Source organism: Delphinapterus leucas, chromosome 10 (genome assembly GCF_059928025.1).
Source record: "Delphinapterus leucas isolate spDelLeu-1000000601 "Yukka" chromosome 10, BTC_Dleu_Yukka2, whole genome shotgun sequence".
Classification (NCBI taxonomy): Eukaryota; Metazoa; Chordata; class Mammalia; order Artiodactyla; family Monodontidae; genus Delphinapterus; species Delphinapterus leucas.
Window position 1 is genome coordinate 90,380,630 of NC_143138.1, and position 17,182 is coordinate 90,397,811.

At 37.5% G+C, this 17,182-nt stretch overlaps 1 protein-coding gene across 4 annotated transcripts in view; it reads left to right on the plus strand.

Moving 5' to 3' along the window:
* Positions 1 to 17,182, plus strand: part of CNTN6 (contactin 6) — a 143,355-nt gene that overhangs the window by 20,610 nt on the left and 105,563 nt on the right. For all 4 annotated transcript variants that reach the window (XM_089919571.1, XM_089919572.1, XM_089919574.1 and 1 more), the window contains exon 2: positions 13,983 to 14,078. In XM_089919571.1, coding sequence (XP_089775697.1) covers positions 13,983 to 14,078 — 96 coding nt within the window. The remainder of the gene's footprint in view (positions 1 to 13,982; positions 14,079 to 17,182) is intronic.

Genomic DNA, 17,182 nt, shown 5'->3' on the forward strand with positions numbered 1-17,182 from the left:
GAGATGTTTCCGTGTGTGAATAAGTTTTTTTTCCCTTTAAAAAAAAAAATGAAGTATGACATAATGCTCTAGCTTATTATTCACAGGATCCTAGTTTGCTATTATTGTTTAAATTTAAGTGTTTACATTTTTATCTGGAGAAAATTAATTATGAATTTACTGGTAGGGGAAAAGTACAGAAGACTAAATACAAGATGTGTAAAGTCAGCATGAAATGTTGGAAAGTGTCAGGAATTTGGAGTTAAATGAACTGGCTCTATCACTTACAAGATGTGTGAGTTTGGGCAAGTTGCATTTTGAGTCCTAATTGTCTCATTTTTAAAATTAGAGCAGCACTGGCTCTATAGCTACATTATTTTCATGATCTACTGAATTACTAAATAGAGACATGCTTGTACAGATATATTAATATACAAAATCATGAACAGCGTAATATATAAAATACATAGCATATAATTAAATATATATATGCAAACATACACACACGAAAGTATATGATGTATGTGAAAGTGTATGTTAAAAAGTTATATCTTCTTTAGATGAGTAAAGAGAGTCTAAGTTTCAATGATCTAAACCAAAAATGCTTTGAATGTGAACCAAAATTTTAGAAGAAATTTTCACAGATTCTGAGGCATAAAGAGCTGTTAGCGGGTCATCTAGGCCATTCCTCTGTCTTCAGGTAGAGCTATCCTTAAGCCAATGCATATGAGATCCTGACTACTTCTTTTAGAGAAGCAATTTAGTGAAAGTGCCTATAAACCCTTTGCTGATAGAAAGAGAACCTCCTGAATACAAAACTGACTCCCTGATTGTAAGTGACTCTGTGATGACAAGCAAGAGAACTTTTCAAAAACAGAATATCAAGAACATTTTTTGTTTTGGCGAGCCAACTGCCTTGCCTGCCTGTGGCTTCCAGATGGGGGTTCAGACTCAAAGCATCCAGAGGCTCCATCTGTACTTACTATGCAGCACAGCACCTCTTACGGTCCAGAGGTGAGTCTGAATATTTTATACCATTAACTATGTAGTACCAAAGATGGATTCAGGGCAGATGTTTGATGTTGCAGCATGTTTGGGCTGTTGAATACCATCGTGAGTTTCTCTACCTCTCGTCAACATTTTAATAGTGGTAACAACAGCAATACAGTCCCATTATCTGGTGTTTCAGGTAATAATTTACTGAAAGAAAAACAAAAATTGATTTTGTTTCTATAAGGCATCATATTCTCTGCTTTATGAAGAAATAAGGAAACTGGCTGTTCAAACTTAATGTGAAGCTTCAGAAAACTCCATGTGTGCCATGAAAAAGAAAAAAAAAATGAGAGAAACATGGAATTCCCACAGGAGACGAATCTCTTTGGTTATTTAGTTCATTGCTGCATTTTCAGCTTCCGGAGCAGTGCTTGGCAAAGAGTCGCTGCTTAATAAATTGGCAGATAAGACTTGTTTTAAATGTCTGTGGTATACTCTTTCTGTTTGCTTGACTTTCTTCAAAACCAGGCTTCATGACAAGGATTTGGATGAAGTAGTATATTTGGAAGGTAATTTCAGGAAGCATGGTGAAGGACAAGGAAAGTATAAAGGAAAGACAGAAAACCCACAAAAAGGAAGCTCAGGAGTAGGTTATCACAGTGGGCAACTATGGCTAAGTACAGTGGGCCCCTCTGAGAAGCTGTACAGAACACACCACACGATTGCTCCACCACAGGGCAAGGAAGTTAGGGTTCTTACCTACCAACTCCCTTACCTCCTGGGTTGAGGGTCACTCCTGAGGACATTAAATCCCCAGCAGGCATACAGGGGATGTAAGTCATACTATGCTCATGGAATAAAGAAGTCCACGGAGCAGTTTCAGGCAGAGAGACCCAAGTGCTGAAGGTAGCAAATTCTCAACTGTAACTGTCCCCCAAAGTGTCAGGTGACTTCCTAGATGGGCTGAGCTACAATGGCTGCTACAATCATACCTTGAAAGAATCACACTACTTTTGGTTTTCTAAGTGACAGTCATAATGTGAGAAAATTCAAGAAATCTGTTGGTATTTACATCTATTACACAGTTTTAATTAAAAAGGTCACAGAGACTTATCTAATAAGGTAAGAGGGTATGTAAAAGTTCAAAGATAGCAGTTCAGGAATTTTATGTTTTCCATATACTTGACCCTAGTATTTCTATGAGCAAATATGTTATTTTCCAGTTGTTTCTGATTACTGAGTAAGTGATTGGACTGTACTTATTCTACCCTTAAAATAAATGAAATACCTAATTGAGGCAATTGGACAGTGATCTCCTTGATTAATCATTATGCTGAAGATGATAATTACAGTTTCTGCTTGTCTTGTAAAAGAGCAAACCTAGGTTGCTGGATGGATAACCTCTTTTCTATAGTCACAGTTGTCTGGCATTAAACATCTCAAAAATCTCGAATAAGAGACACAAGCAAACTTCATGGTAGGTTCAAGAGCTGAGAAGTGTATAGAGCGGTTAGGATAAGCCAAAACAATATGCAGTCTGAGATTTTAAGGGTGCATGAACTGTAAGTAAATACAAGGAGACTGATCTGCAGAGAAGAGAATGGAGCAGATGCTCAAAGAAAAGCAGAGATGACGAAGACCATGACGACCGGAAAAATAAAAAGGAGATGGAGGGAGGGAACAGCTGTCTTTTGGCCTTCCTGTTCTCAGTCACGTTTCTGTACTTTGTTGGCATGATTTCTCTTGAAAACTTTATACCTGCCCCCTCCTTTAGTTTAGAATGCTTTAAGTAAATTTCTGTCCCTGCCATGCAAAGAGACCCAGATCAGACAATGAACATGATTATGACTGTAGCAGAAATTAGAATGTGTTAGATCAACTGGGTCATCATTTAGGCATTATGGCATTGTGGTAAAAACTGTAGCTCCTTGGAATTTGAAGCTTAGCTCCAACAATTAATTACTAGTTCAGTGACCTTTTGGCAAGTTTTCTTAAGCTTTTGGAGTTTAGCATTTCATGTGCAAAATATGCATAATAATGGTACATACTTATTAGGTAACCATATAACTTATTGAGGACTATTTGACATAGTATTTAAACAGGTTACTTATAGCATTTCATTTGATTCTCACAATAATCCAATAACATAACATAATATAACATACGTTTATATATTAGATTCACCCATCCATTCTTCTTTTCAGCAAACGTTTGTTGAATATCCTTTAGGTATCAGATAATAAGTATATTAAGTAACACTTAAAAGAGCTGAGAAGTAAACTTTTCAGTGTCTCACAGTTTATAAAACCAAGAGCTGAATTCAAACACAGGCTTATTTAAATCCAAAGCCCAAACATTATCTTTCAACTATGTGAACACTCTTTCCTTTAATATAAAAGAAATAAACATCCCCTCTGCTCATGGGTTTGTCTCTCTCTCCTTGGCCATGATCTTTTATGACCAAACTTCAGAAGTGATGTGCCATAATTTCTGCCATACTATTGGTCACACAGACCGATTCTAGTAAAATGTGGTGGGAAGGGACTAGAGGAGGAAGTGGATACCATGAGCAGGTTCACTGCGGGCCATTTTGGAGTCTGGCTACAACATCATTTTTCAGAATACATCCTAGCCTGTGCTCTCTGCAATCTTCTATGATCCAAGAAAAATTGTTCTTATTTTTTCAATTCCTGAAGAATATATGCTGGACTCCATATGTAGTATTTTGCATTCACACATTTGCTTTAGTTATAATTATTTGTTAATTCATTAAACATGTTCAATACCCGCTTTTTGTGAGCACTGGCCTAGTTACTGAGGGAGGACAAGGTCCCTCTTCTCTTGAAGCTTATAGTCTATTTTGCAAAAATTGAAATAAATTAAACCAATCATCATTTCTGACAGTGATTAGACCTTTGGGGGAAAAAATAGAGAGTGATGGGGAGCTGCTACTTTAGACTGTTTGGCCAAAAGAGGCTTCCCTAAGAAGGTAGCATGTAGGTGGAAATCTGAATGTTAGAAAGAATCCAGCGATGCAGGGATCTGGGAGGAATTTTTCAAGCAGAAGAAAGAAAAAGGCCGAGGACCATAAAGGGAAGGAAACCTATTGTGTTCTGAGAAACATGAAAATAAAATGTTCATTGTGTATGGAGTTTCCTGAACAACAGAAGAAAAGAAGTGGTAAGAAGGACCATATCATACGGAGGCTTAAATAATTTAGTAAGCAATTTAAAGTCGTTTTTTATTTCTCTGAGTTCATTAATCATTAATCAAACATTTATTGAGTACCTACTGTGTGCCAGCACTGTGTTATGTACTGGGAATACAAAAACAAGCCCATATACTCATTTTGTACAAGGAAGTCATACATGCAATTGCAGTTGAGTAGGGTTAATAAATAATTTCACGAATACATGAGCTAATGAACAAACTCTACATTTAAGAGATTCTTATAATAAATTATAATGAAATGCAAGCAAATCACTTATCGTTTTAGTGTATTAAATCAACCAATACTTCTCGAGCACCTGTCTATGAGATGCAGCTATTTAAAGGGATCCTGAGAGATTCGGCAGAATGAGGGTGAGACTGAAAGAACCAATTTCAACTTTGTCAGAAACAAGTACTATGACTCAGACCAATTTCATTTATACAAAACTCCTGTCAGCTGGCACTCTCTGCCTCTTAAAGTCTAAATAAAATCTACTCACTGTTCTGTAGGAAAATCAGTGTCCAGATTCCTGCATATCCCAGTAGACAGATATTCATTCTGACCATTGCTTCCAGCTCCAGCTTTGTCTCTGCACTACCTCTTACAGTTTTCCCTCTTTTCTTCACCCTGGTTTTGACCCAAGAGTGGATGGTACTTTTAGTTCTGTCCCCCACATAAAGCACTGCTAAATATATTCACATTGTTTTTGGTTTGTATCAAAACATTTGTGGAGGTTTGGGGGAGGAAAGGTATATTGACACAAGAACACAAACCATTTTAAGTTGAATTGTCTTTTTCTGAAAGTCCTTCAGCATTCTGTAAGTTGATTTTCCTTTTGTTTCTATTTCTTCCCCCACCCCTACCACCCAACCACATCCCTGCTCATTCCTAACACAGACCACTCTGGTTCTCTCAAAAGTGTCCTGTCTCCTGATCCACCATATCCTTTGGAGCTCAAACAGCCCATTTTCTTAAATCATCCCCAAACTTCAGGCATCTACACATTATTTTTGTGGGGTCTGAAATATCCACGTACCACATACATTATTATTTATTTTTCCCAATCAAATTGCTTTGACTTTTTAGTAAGTACATTTGTTTAAAAGGACATACTTATCACCACTGTATCTAGAAAATTGGTGTCATTCATCATAAATAGAAGGAAATTTTAAAATGCAATGCACAGCAATTAAAATTTAAAAATATTTATTTGTATAACACTTAAGTGCACTGCCCATAGAACCAAGTATACCTATCCTGTACATTGGTAGTATCTTTCCTGTTCACCTGTCAAGGTTACTATAAGTAGTTACAAAGATGATAGAAGTGAAAGTGCTTGGGAAAAGAATGGGGTTTTATTTAAAATAGGTGCACATTCTTGCTCTGGCTTCTGCTCTCTCTCTCTCTCTCTCTCTCTCTCTCTCTCTCTCTCTGTTTCTCCCTCTCTGTCTCTAAATGACAATGCATGCAAAAGTCCTTATCACTGACCCTCAATTCCCCTGAGGGCTGAGCTGGTGAAAGCTGCAAAGAAAATGCAGATTGTAGCTGTGACTCCAAAGACCTTGCTCAGAATAAAACAATTTGATAGAAACAAACAAACAACAACAAAAAAAAACCCAGTATTTAGCAACAATCATGAAGTCAACTCCTTAATTCCAGTTGTGCAAGTTCTTTCAAATTGAAGTCGGTAGGATAAAAACTCTGGTAAACTCAGAGCGTAAGTGTGTGCGAGGTGTTTGAAAAAGTGCTCTCATTTCACACTCTTTGTATAAACAGGAGTAGTAACACATTTAGCCATGGGCTCAGCTCCATTACCTTGAAAACTCTACCTTTTATATTCTACATAGGTTGCAAATTTTGAAATCAAACATTCTGGTTAAACCATCACAATGAATAAAAGGGCTTATTGTGTGCTCTGTCAGAAAGGACTCTGGTTGCTGTAAATGTTCACATTAATCTCTCTTATCAAGGATCCTGGAGACTTACTTCAAGGAAATCATTCCCTTTTACTCTAATGAGCATCACAAAAGTGGGTCAAAAGGGAGTTAAGAGTGGGATTGTTCCTGAAAGGACACAGGTTCACCATATTTCCACCAAAACCAATACTCCAGCCCCCTTTGCTGATGATCTGGGACAGGAGGTAATTACAGCTGAGGCTCTGGACAAACTCCCTCAGACCTCTGGGGGGGCCAGCGATCAGTTTGGCTTTTTTGCTACAACATGCAGACTTTTGTACCAGGCTAGGACTTTCTTCCCCAAAAGGCAGGAAGACTGTTGGATAAAAAAGAAATTCTGCTTTGCCTTCTTCTTTTCCCCTTCTCCCTTTCCTCTGCTTTTTCCCTCTCCCTCTATGGAATGACCAGAGTGGTATCCTGAAGAGCTGAAAGTGCTTCCAGAGTCAGAGCTAGGTAGGAGTCCCTTTCTGGCCATCTTCTAGCTGTGTAGCCTTGGGCAAGTTACTTAACCTTTCTGAACTTTGGTATGTGTATTTATTATAAAATAGTGTCATAGTAGCTACATCTCAGGGTCACTGTGAAGATTAAATGTTATGATGTTTATAAAGTTCCAGTAACTGGGAAGTATGTCAGTAAATAAGAATACCCTTCCCCTGTACTAGAAACCCCTTTCACTGCAACCCTCCAAGCTCTTAACTGATGCATTCAAATGTTTAACTGAAATTTATTTAAACCCCAGTGTCCTTTGGATTAGCTACTTTGGTGTTCACGATGGAATGTATTTTCTCTGTCACTCATGGCTCCTCAGCAAAATCCTCGAATGTTTATTCTGGAGGAAAGACTACCTTGATCTCTCCCCCCCCCCCCACACACACAGCTGAGTCCACATCTTCCCACATGCTGCAGTGCATCCTTTATTCACCTGAGGACTTGACCTACTCCAGATACTCCTCTTTTCGCACTTGAGCACGATTTGTATCATTCATTAATCTCAAGGAGCACAAATAGCCCTAAGAAATCTCTTTAGAGATAATTGACTAAAAAGGTACTGGCACTATCCTCCCTGTAGAACAAGAGATGGGAAAATGAGTAGGTGCCAAAAGGCACAATCCAAGACCAAGAAGAAGCAGGGCAGCCTAGGATTTTTCTGGCTACTCACACACCAGGCCAAGAGGTTACTTCTGCCTCCAGCTGGGCTGTGTAGCTTTCTGGGCAGAGAGGTTCAATGACCCTCCATGTAATAACTCCTGTCAAGTTGGCGAAACATTCTCTGTAGTAAAATGAAATGTGATGTGGCACTGCTTGGAATAAAATTTGACTTTAGGCCTTTTTTTTTCATTTATTCACTGAGCATTTGAGCTGGCCACTGGGTGAGCAGAAAAGGGAGTTCCATAAACAGACTTCAAGAAAATATGTTTTGTTACATCATCAGACTGAGATGAAAATAGAAAATGAAACCTACTTAAAAATTCTAAACAACCTCCTTTTGGTGATATGTAGGTAGATCATTAATAATACAAAGTCCCCAACATTATTATTTAGTACTTAACATCTTCTAAACATTTAAAAGACATTATATGATTATTCCTCTAAGACAGGTGCTCTTGGTAGCTTCATTTTAATTAATTAGGCCGCAAGGCTTGCGGGATCTTAGTTCCCCGACCAGGGATTGAACCCAGCCTATGGTAGTGAAAGCGTGAAGTCCTAACCACTGGACCACCAGGGAATTCCCTGTAGCTTCATTTTAAAGAACCAAAAACTGAGATAGAGAATATTTAATCTGTCCTGTATCAACAGCTAGCACGGTGAGGTTAACATTTGAGCCTACACAGTCTGATCCTAAACCTGTGTTCTTAATCGTTCTGATCATTGGTCACAGTCTGATCATTCTGTTCTATCACTAATAACCTCGTCCGGAATTCATTAATGGGTTGTTTAATCTTTGCATGCCTACTTAAACTGCTTCTTTTCTTTCCAGAAACACTGAAGATCTGAACTCTTCAGTCCTCTCACATCCAGTCTATCCTATGCTATCAAAGTTGCATCACTCCATCCTTCACTTCTGCTTCTCTCATTTAGTTTTAACTATAGGGAATATGCAAACTTAATAAGCAAGACAGAGGACAGGTCATGCCTAAAACTTGTATCTTTTTTTTAAGTCATAGCTGACACTGTTCTTACCACCATTAATCAGACAAATGAGTCCATTTATAGAATTTCAAATCCAGTCTTACATGTATATTGTAATAGACCAATTATTTCATATTTGTTTACTTGTGTTTATTAAATGCTTTTCACTCTGAAAACCTTGATGCTGGGTTGACAGGAAAAACCTATCCCCCCCACCCGACTATTATCCTATATATTTTTTCTTAAACACCGTAAGAAAATGGTTTTCAGTGGATTCATTATTCTCAGGAAACCAAGAAACGACTCACTTCTCTCCATTTATTTATGAATTTTTATAAAAATACTTTTATACCACAAAAGGAGGAATTTTAACTTGGATTGTAAATGGATTTGACACCAGAATCTCTTAAAATATCTCTTTACTTCCTGCTTGCATATTACCATTCCAAATTTATGTCCAGTATCAAGACTTAGCTATTGCCTCTTTTACAGAATCTGACAATATCACTGTGCTTTATTAGGTTATGTCATGTTATGTTACTGAGTTGTGCTAGGAAACACAGTAATATCACAAACTCTGTAACTGAGTATATCGCATCTTGAAAATGATGGTGGAAAATGAAACTGGTCTAAGTAGAGATATTTTTGTATGCCACTTAATAAAGATCTGGGAAAATTAATTACAGTACCAAGAACTTCAGCTTATTCAAAACCACCAGGAAACAGGAAATAGTAACATGAACAATTTTGGCATTCTCCATGAGTGGTCCTCTTCCAAGGGGAAAATTAATGGAGATATGAAATCAGAATTACCTTACCTTGTCTTAAGATTCAAAAAGAGTACTTTGATTGCAAAAGTTGCATATACTATATCTGGGAATTCTGCAACACTAATGCAGAACTAGAGAATTATTCTTGGTATCTTTCACCATTTCCCTTTCACTGGGCAAGAGTATCAGCTTCTCCTCCTCCAACAAGATATTTTTGCCATAGGTGAAAACAAAACACGTACCTCCAACGTGAGAACTGCATCACAAAGGTGAACACACACACATGCTCCTCGGTCTTGTTTACTCCAGCACCACATCTCAATGCTGAGACTTCTTCAGAAGGATTTGCAAAGGGGGGAAACAAAATTTGATTGGTGGAAAGCCAGAAGCAGGGTAAAAGAAATCTTAGAGCTGAAAATCAGATTTAATGTCCTCAAAGTAACACATAATTGAAGTTGCTTTTGAGGTGTGGAAAGAGAGAAAACGAGCACTGTCTCTGGTCTGAGGGCAGATCACATGGCCTGTGTCTAGGGTGAGACTCTAGTTAGAGAGGCAGTTAAGCCTTGGGTGAAGCTCTAGCTAGAGAGGCCGTTAAGCCTGGTGGTTAAGCAAATGCCCTCTAGAGAGATGATATATGGAATTGAATTTTATTTCCTTTTCTTATAAGCAGTGTGAACTAGGGCAGATGCATCAATTTCTGAGTTGGTAGTAGGAGCTGGAGGGAGGTGAACGTTTTTGCAGAGGAAAATGGGAAGATTTTGATTTCCCTTGCTCTTCAAAGAGAGGGTTGTAGTGGGAAAATTGGAGAAGAGAGAGGGAGAACAGACGTAAGCAACAGAAAGGAGGAGCAAAAGAACTTTTAAGAATCAAATACCTAATATTTGATTTTAATGTGTTTGGGTCACATCTTACTAAATCAATAAGCTTGACAACAGCGGCACAAAGTATGTTAATGGTGGTGCTTCAAGTGTGAGTGTGAGTGTGTGTGTGTGTGTGTGTGTGTGTGTTGAGGGGGTATATCTATGTATGAAGGTCAAGATAAGGGGCTAAGTTCCTTGTTTGCAGGGACACAAGAGTGGAGGTAAATCAAGAACCACATCTGAAGGGAAAAAAAAACAAGGATTCAGAGGAGTAAGGATATTAGAAAGGGAGCTATTTCTAACACCTAGCAATACAGCACTCCCCACCCCAACCCAGCAATCTGCAGAACCCTGTGGCAAGGCATTGAGCTTTCGTGCTTGTTTGTTTGAAAATGGAACGGGAGTTTATGCCATTTTATATGCTGTAAGTGGCAGGGAGACCTCAGTCAACATCTGGAAAGCAGAATAACCTGGTGTTTGAGAATGTGAGCCCTGGAACCAGACTATCTCCTTTTCAGTTCTGTCTTGATGAATAGAAACCGTACGGTCTTCAGTAAGTTGCTAATCCTATTTGAACCTCAGTATCCTCCTCTGTGAAATGAATGTGACGTTGGTACCTATATTCCAGGATCATCATGAAGATTCAATGAAACTGTTTCACTGAGTGTCTGGCACTTAGTAGTTATTCTTGATATATTAAAGAAAGAAAGAAAAATAAAGAAGATTTAAAACACTAAAACAAAATAATTCATGCACAGCAAATAGAGAAAGATCCAATTAATAGTATTATTTTTACTTTGGCCAACTCAACTACACTATGTCCTGCTTGAAGCATGGACCTTTTCCTGGTGAATATTTTTTCCTATCCCTATCTTTTCAGGTGCTGTTCTCTTGGTCGGGATCAATAAACTCTGGGTACCCACAGCCTTCCTCCGAGTTTATGAGAGTTGGCAAACCACTAGCCTCCTTCTGTGACAGGGGCTGGCACCGCCAAGCACATCCTCTGATTGTGATCCTCAGGCCTTGGCAGCGAATACACAGTTTTCTCGCTTTAATTGGGCTGAGATTCATTCCTACAAGTGGCAGCTGCAAAGATGTATTCTCTTTACAATTAGGCGTTGCAATACTTAGCATTGCTTGGACTTAATTTTAAATACATTTTGGTGGCCCTTTTCCCTCCACTGCACCTTGGTTGCTCCAGGAGAGAGCAAATGGCCCAGTAATTCTTTAAAGCTCATTTTATGAGCCATTCTCAGGCACTTCCTGCTGGCCTTTGGAACAGAGCCTTGTTTGTGAATGCATTTTTGCTTATGCTCCTGCCAAATGCTTCCTCCAAAACCAGCAATAAAACCACAGGATCCAATAAGGCCTGGTCATCAGAATGGCTTAATGAGAGCAACCTCGACAACTGGGGTCTTTAATAGCAACCAGCACAGCAGGACTTGTACCTTGGGCACAAGGACATCCTGGGCAGGTCACCTTTCTGGTTTATGGGAATTTCTCCAAATATTATAGAATTTGAGACTCAGGGAACGACTCATACTAAGCTATTTTTCTCTTAAGCAAAAAATGGATAGGACAAAAATAGGAAAAGGTGGTTCTCTCTGGCCTCTCCTTAAAGAAGAATAAATCTGGAGTTTTTAAAGGTCTTACAGAGCAAAGAAAATTTCACTGAATGCATGTATGGCTACCTTCAGTGAACCTTGCTTCAAAATAATCTGAATTATGTTTCTGGTTAGCAGAAAGGTACTTGAAATACAGGTTGGATACTTAAAATAGATCTTGTTCAAAGTACATTCACATGAAATGGTACTTAAATTCACTTAATTTAGATAAAGCAAAACTAGATCATGTCTATGATCTGTGTGCTATTAAACAGTTTTAAAATCTGAATTATTAATTAAAACCTGTGAACTAGTATTATTTTCAAGTGACTGTGTTTTGATTGCTAACAGAGCTTGGGTGACTTTCGAAAGAGGTTGATTTCCTTTCATGTCAGCTAATAGAAACCCCATTGTAATCATAAGGCATGGAGAAATTATGTTACAAGTGGATACTATTTAAGTGGAAGTGAACACAGAATATATTAAAGTACCCATAGTCTTATCAACAGTGTGTTATAATGGCTTCTGATTAACACTGAAAACATGATTGATGTTACTGTGAGCGTGGAACACTGACAATGTGACACAGGGAATTTATTCGAAAGCTTGTTAATTTCATACACTCATTCAATTTCTCACTACTCCTTTGTGACAGTTTTTGTTTTCATGACCATTAAAATGTCATGACAATTTAATGGGAACTTTCAACGATAATAGTAAAGAAAAAACCCCCTTAAAATCCTCACCTGTTATTACTGCTCAAAATAGAAACAATCAATATATTGATTTTTGGTTTTAAATTCAGTTTGTTAGCCTGATTCTTAATGAGTCACATGTAAAATGATGCAAACCCAAGTCAGGGCAATAATTCACATCAATGGTACCAACATATGTAGGCTGATTTAGTCTTTCTATGGCCAAAGAAGAAAGAGGGAATATTTGTTTAAAAATCCTCTAGAAGAAATGTAATGTACAAGGCACTCTAGATCCTAATCAGATGTAAGGCTAATGACTGCTGAAGAGGAAGGGGAAGAGATTTAGGTGGGAAGAAGCCGAGTCCATCTTCGGCAAATATTTTCATTATTAAAAGTAGAGCATATATAAGAGTTATTAAACTTATAATACTCCTGCCCCCCAAAATACCTCAAACAAGATAGAAATTTACCAATATCTAATATAATAATGCAAAGTAGGTGGTCAAGATCAGCTGTGCTTCTGCTCCATGCAGTCACTCAAGCACCCAGGCTAGTGGTCTTTTACCTTCAATATTTTCATGTCATTGGCCATCTAGATGGTAGTGATATTGGGTGGGTAGGTGGAGAACATTAAATTTTTTGGATATTTCCTCTCAAACGTAATAGGTGTAAGTTTCACAATATGTGAGAAGTTTCTGCTTACTCTATTTGCTGCAAAGATGTTTGGGAAATGTATCTTTTGGTTAGAAAAGTGTAGTATTTGTTCTACAAATCCATTACTATGGAAGAAGGGAGAGTAGATTTTGGTAGACAACTAGCAGTCTGTACCTCATGACACATCGTGATGTGTATATTTTATACACACACACACACACACACACACACACGTTTTTTAATTGGCCTTCTACTTTTCCTTTTAGTAAGCACAATAAGGGCAAGGTACAAGTCTGCTTTATTTACCAATATATCTTCTGCCCTTAAATACCCTTCCTATCTTTTAGTAGGGGTTTAATACAAAATTTTTAAATCACTGAATGACTGATTGAATGAATGAATGAATAAAAGGGATTTTACAGGTGAAGAAACTAAGATTCAGACATTTGCCTTTCCTGGAGGCTGGGTGACCATTTCTAGGAATGTTGAACGATTTCCAGCTCAGATGGATAGGTTATCAAGATAGCTAGTAAGCTGTCTTCCAGCACTGAATATCTATGATTCTTTGGTGTTGTAGGAAATTACAACACTTCATAAAAGAGCGTGAAGCTGCTTTGTGAAGGAGTAGATCAACAGAAATTAGAAAATATACCTTTCTTCTCATTGGTTCAATCACATAAAACTCTGTCCCTCACAACATTCCATGCTAATTTCTCACAGACTTCATCCCCACATCAAAACGGTTACCATTAAGCTTAGATGCTAGAAGACTGCAGCACATTTGCCACATACCTTTTTTAAATCACACCTTCCTTGGCAAGGGAAAGTAAATATGTGCTGGGTTTAGAAGATTTCCTATCGGGCTACAGGCTGCCTGGGAGAATAAAAGTAAACAAAAAGTGAGTTTTGTTAACAAATGTCTTTATCATATACTCTGTTTAACTGCATTAAAATAAAAGAAGGAAAGACGAAATTCTGAGAAATATAACCAGGGTACAGCAATTGACCATCAACTAAAACTTCTGGTCAGACAAGTGTGAGTGTTCATTACTGTTAACAATAATTTTTTCTTCTAAAAATTTTTCTCGGCAAAATAACGAGTTCTAAACTTGCTTTTCTTTGTTTTTCAAGATATTGAAGACTTTGAAACCAAAACAAGAAGCACAGTGTCCGTCCGAGAAGGTCAAGGTGTGGTGCTTCTCTGTGGTCCACCGCCACACTTTGGAGGTATGGTGGAGCTATTTTGAGGCACACAATTCAGGCGGCCACTCAGGGAATAAAATAGGCACTTCAGTTCTTAGAGCCAATGGTAGACCTTCATCAAATTTAAGGGACCAGGAAGGTTCAGACTCAGCTTGCTGCATCCCAACAATCCTAATCCAAATCTTTTCTTTTAAAAATATTTATTCAATCAGCCACTCAACAGATATGCCCTTAAGGAGACGCAGGATGGCTCTGTACACACGTGTGAGAAATGGGGCTTTGCAGTGAAACAACCACAGCTGTTAATCTGCTGCCTGTCATCCTGCATGACAAAGGGCAATTTGTTTAACCTTTTTAGGCTTAGTTTCCTCACCTGTAAAGTGGAGACACTAATACCTATATTATAGTACTGTTGTGAATGTTAAATGAATGTAAATCAACTAGTTTAATGGCTAGTGTTTTATTTAAAAAAGAAAGCTAAGATTGTAATTTTATTTTTATTATCGGGCTCTATGGAGAAGTGAATGCCAACACTCATTCTGGCGACCTCATCTTAAGTATTGGAAGAGGAAAGTTACCCCCTAATTGGAAGCAAATGTTGGATGGCTCTGAATTACAATATCTCCTAGCAATGGTGAAAATCAAGCAATAAATGCCACTCTTTACTTTGGAAGAATCTGGATTAGCCAGTGAATTAACCTGTTGCCAGGGATCTAAACCGCCCACTGATCTGCAAGCCCTTGGGGCTGCATTTTCTCAAATTCTGTACGGTTTGGTACAATTTGGTAGATTCTCAACCAACTGTGATCCTGGAGGATTCAGTGTAAAAATATCCATAAAGTCATTTCATTTAGTACAATCCGATATCATACTGACTATATTGTAGCTAGCTTAATAACAATAGCAAGTGCTTACATAGTACACACCTAAATACTTTACATGTATTAACTTTTTAACTCTGTACAACAACTACTACTCGAGGGAGATACTATAATGATTATTATTTTACAGATGAGAACACTAAGGTACAGAGAGGTTAAGTGCTTGGTCCAATGTCATGCAGCTGGTAGGCAGTGAAGCCAAGCTTCAAATCCAGGCAAACTGGGTCCCAGACCCTGGGCAGCTCTTTACCACCACTGCCTCTGTTATAGTTGATCTCCACTTTGGAATGGGAGGAGTTTTGGAAACACATAGACAAATATTTAAAAATAAAATGAAAGCAACTTTTCTTCTAATATTAAACCAAATCTTTTTTATGATCCTTTAAAAAGTTGAAAATATTTTTACCATTACTTTCATTTTTATACAACCTTGTGAAATGCTGACATAAAAAGAAAGAAAAAAAAACGAACTGGAAGTTAACAATACTTTTATTCAATATTGTTACAGACTGGTATGTCACTATGCTCACCTGAAATATTAGGGAAGAGTTACAAAACTTTCAATGCTGAGATAAAATGAGAGCACACAAAAAGGTGATGATTTTTTTGATGTTTTTTAATAATAGGAAAATTATTTTCCAGTACCATAATCTAAGATGACAAGACATGCAAATCATGTTCGTTTGTGCTGTCAGTCTGTGTCATTTTATACTCTGAGATTGGTCAAAGAGACTTGACAGAATCGAAGAATATTTTTACATTTGTTTACTCTAAATAAGAATAACAGACATGCAGAATACTTCTAAATGAGTGTCATATATTTTAAAAAGGCCATCAACTAGGAGAAGCTTTCCCTTGTCACCTTGCCACCTACCAATGAAGAAGTATATGTTGATCTTTTAAAGTGTATAAGTCCTTCATTATAACAGTGTCTTTCTGCTTAATGCCATAAGGCTAAATAACAGATATACAAAACCTGCCTTAAATTAAGATCGTCATAACTGAATAATGCATCCCTGTTGCATGCAAATTATGACAAACTTGCCTGATAACAAATTCGATTATGTAATATGAAATATTTTAGCAGGATTCCAAAGGTATTTGTCAATATTGACTTCATCTAGGTATTACAAGAATTTTCTTCCTGAGAGTCATGGCTTCCTCATCTCTACAAAGGAAGGAATGCTGGAATACTGTTCTTTTGTCCTTTATTGCTCTCTCAGAACAAAACTGAGGGGAATATTAACAGATACCTTTTGCTCCAATTATACAAATAGTCATTCATTCATTAAAGTATTAATAAAGTAATTAATTCATTAAATTAATGCAATAAAGTATTAATAATAGTAATAAGAGCTACCAGTTGTTGAACTGTTACCATCAGCAAGCACTATAAGACCTTCCATTTATTTTCTCATTCCCACTATTCCAATATTTTTTTAATTTTTATTTTATTTTATTTATTTAACATCTTTATTGGAGTATAATTGCTTTACAATGGTGTGTTAGTTTCTGCTTTATACCAAAGTGAATCAGCTACACATATACGTTAATAATAATAATTTTAAAATGAGGAAATTGAGACTCAGACTAAGTAAATCGGTTTTCAGTTAGTAAATAAAGGCAAGATTCCAACCCAGGACTTTCTGACTTCAAAAAATGCCTACAGATAGAAGACTCTATAGTTAATTCTTAAACCTCAAGTTGTTTATTAGTTTCAAGAATCTTATACCTTCAGGTCTGCTAAGAGCCCTGAGAGTGTCTTTAACTGGTTCATTAAAACAATTCTTTATTCTTCTTTTTCCTGCCTCACCTTCTTGTGAAGGTGAACTGTACCAGGAAAGACCTCAAGAAAGAAGAGAAATATATTCATCAGATAACCTTTAAATTGGATTAATGGACAGCTGGTTTAAAGTGGGCTGACTCTAGAGACAGACATGGTCTATCTTTGTCTGTCTTTGTAATTTGTCCTTAGATTTCGTGTATATCTATGATCAGTGTCATAACCAGATGACTTCTTTTCTGGAGAGCCTGAGGAAGAACCCACTTCTAAGCTCATTCAGGCAATTGCCTGAATTCAGCTCCGTACGTTGTAGGTCTGAGGTCCCTGTTTCCTTTTCGGCCAGCTGTCAAGAGCACTCTCATCTTCTAGAAGCTGCCCACACTTCTTGCCACATGCCTCTCCGTTTTCAGAACCTCCTTTGCATCAGTTCCCTCTAATACTTCAAATCTCTCTAGCCAAGAAGC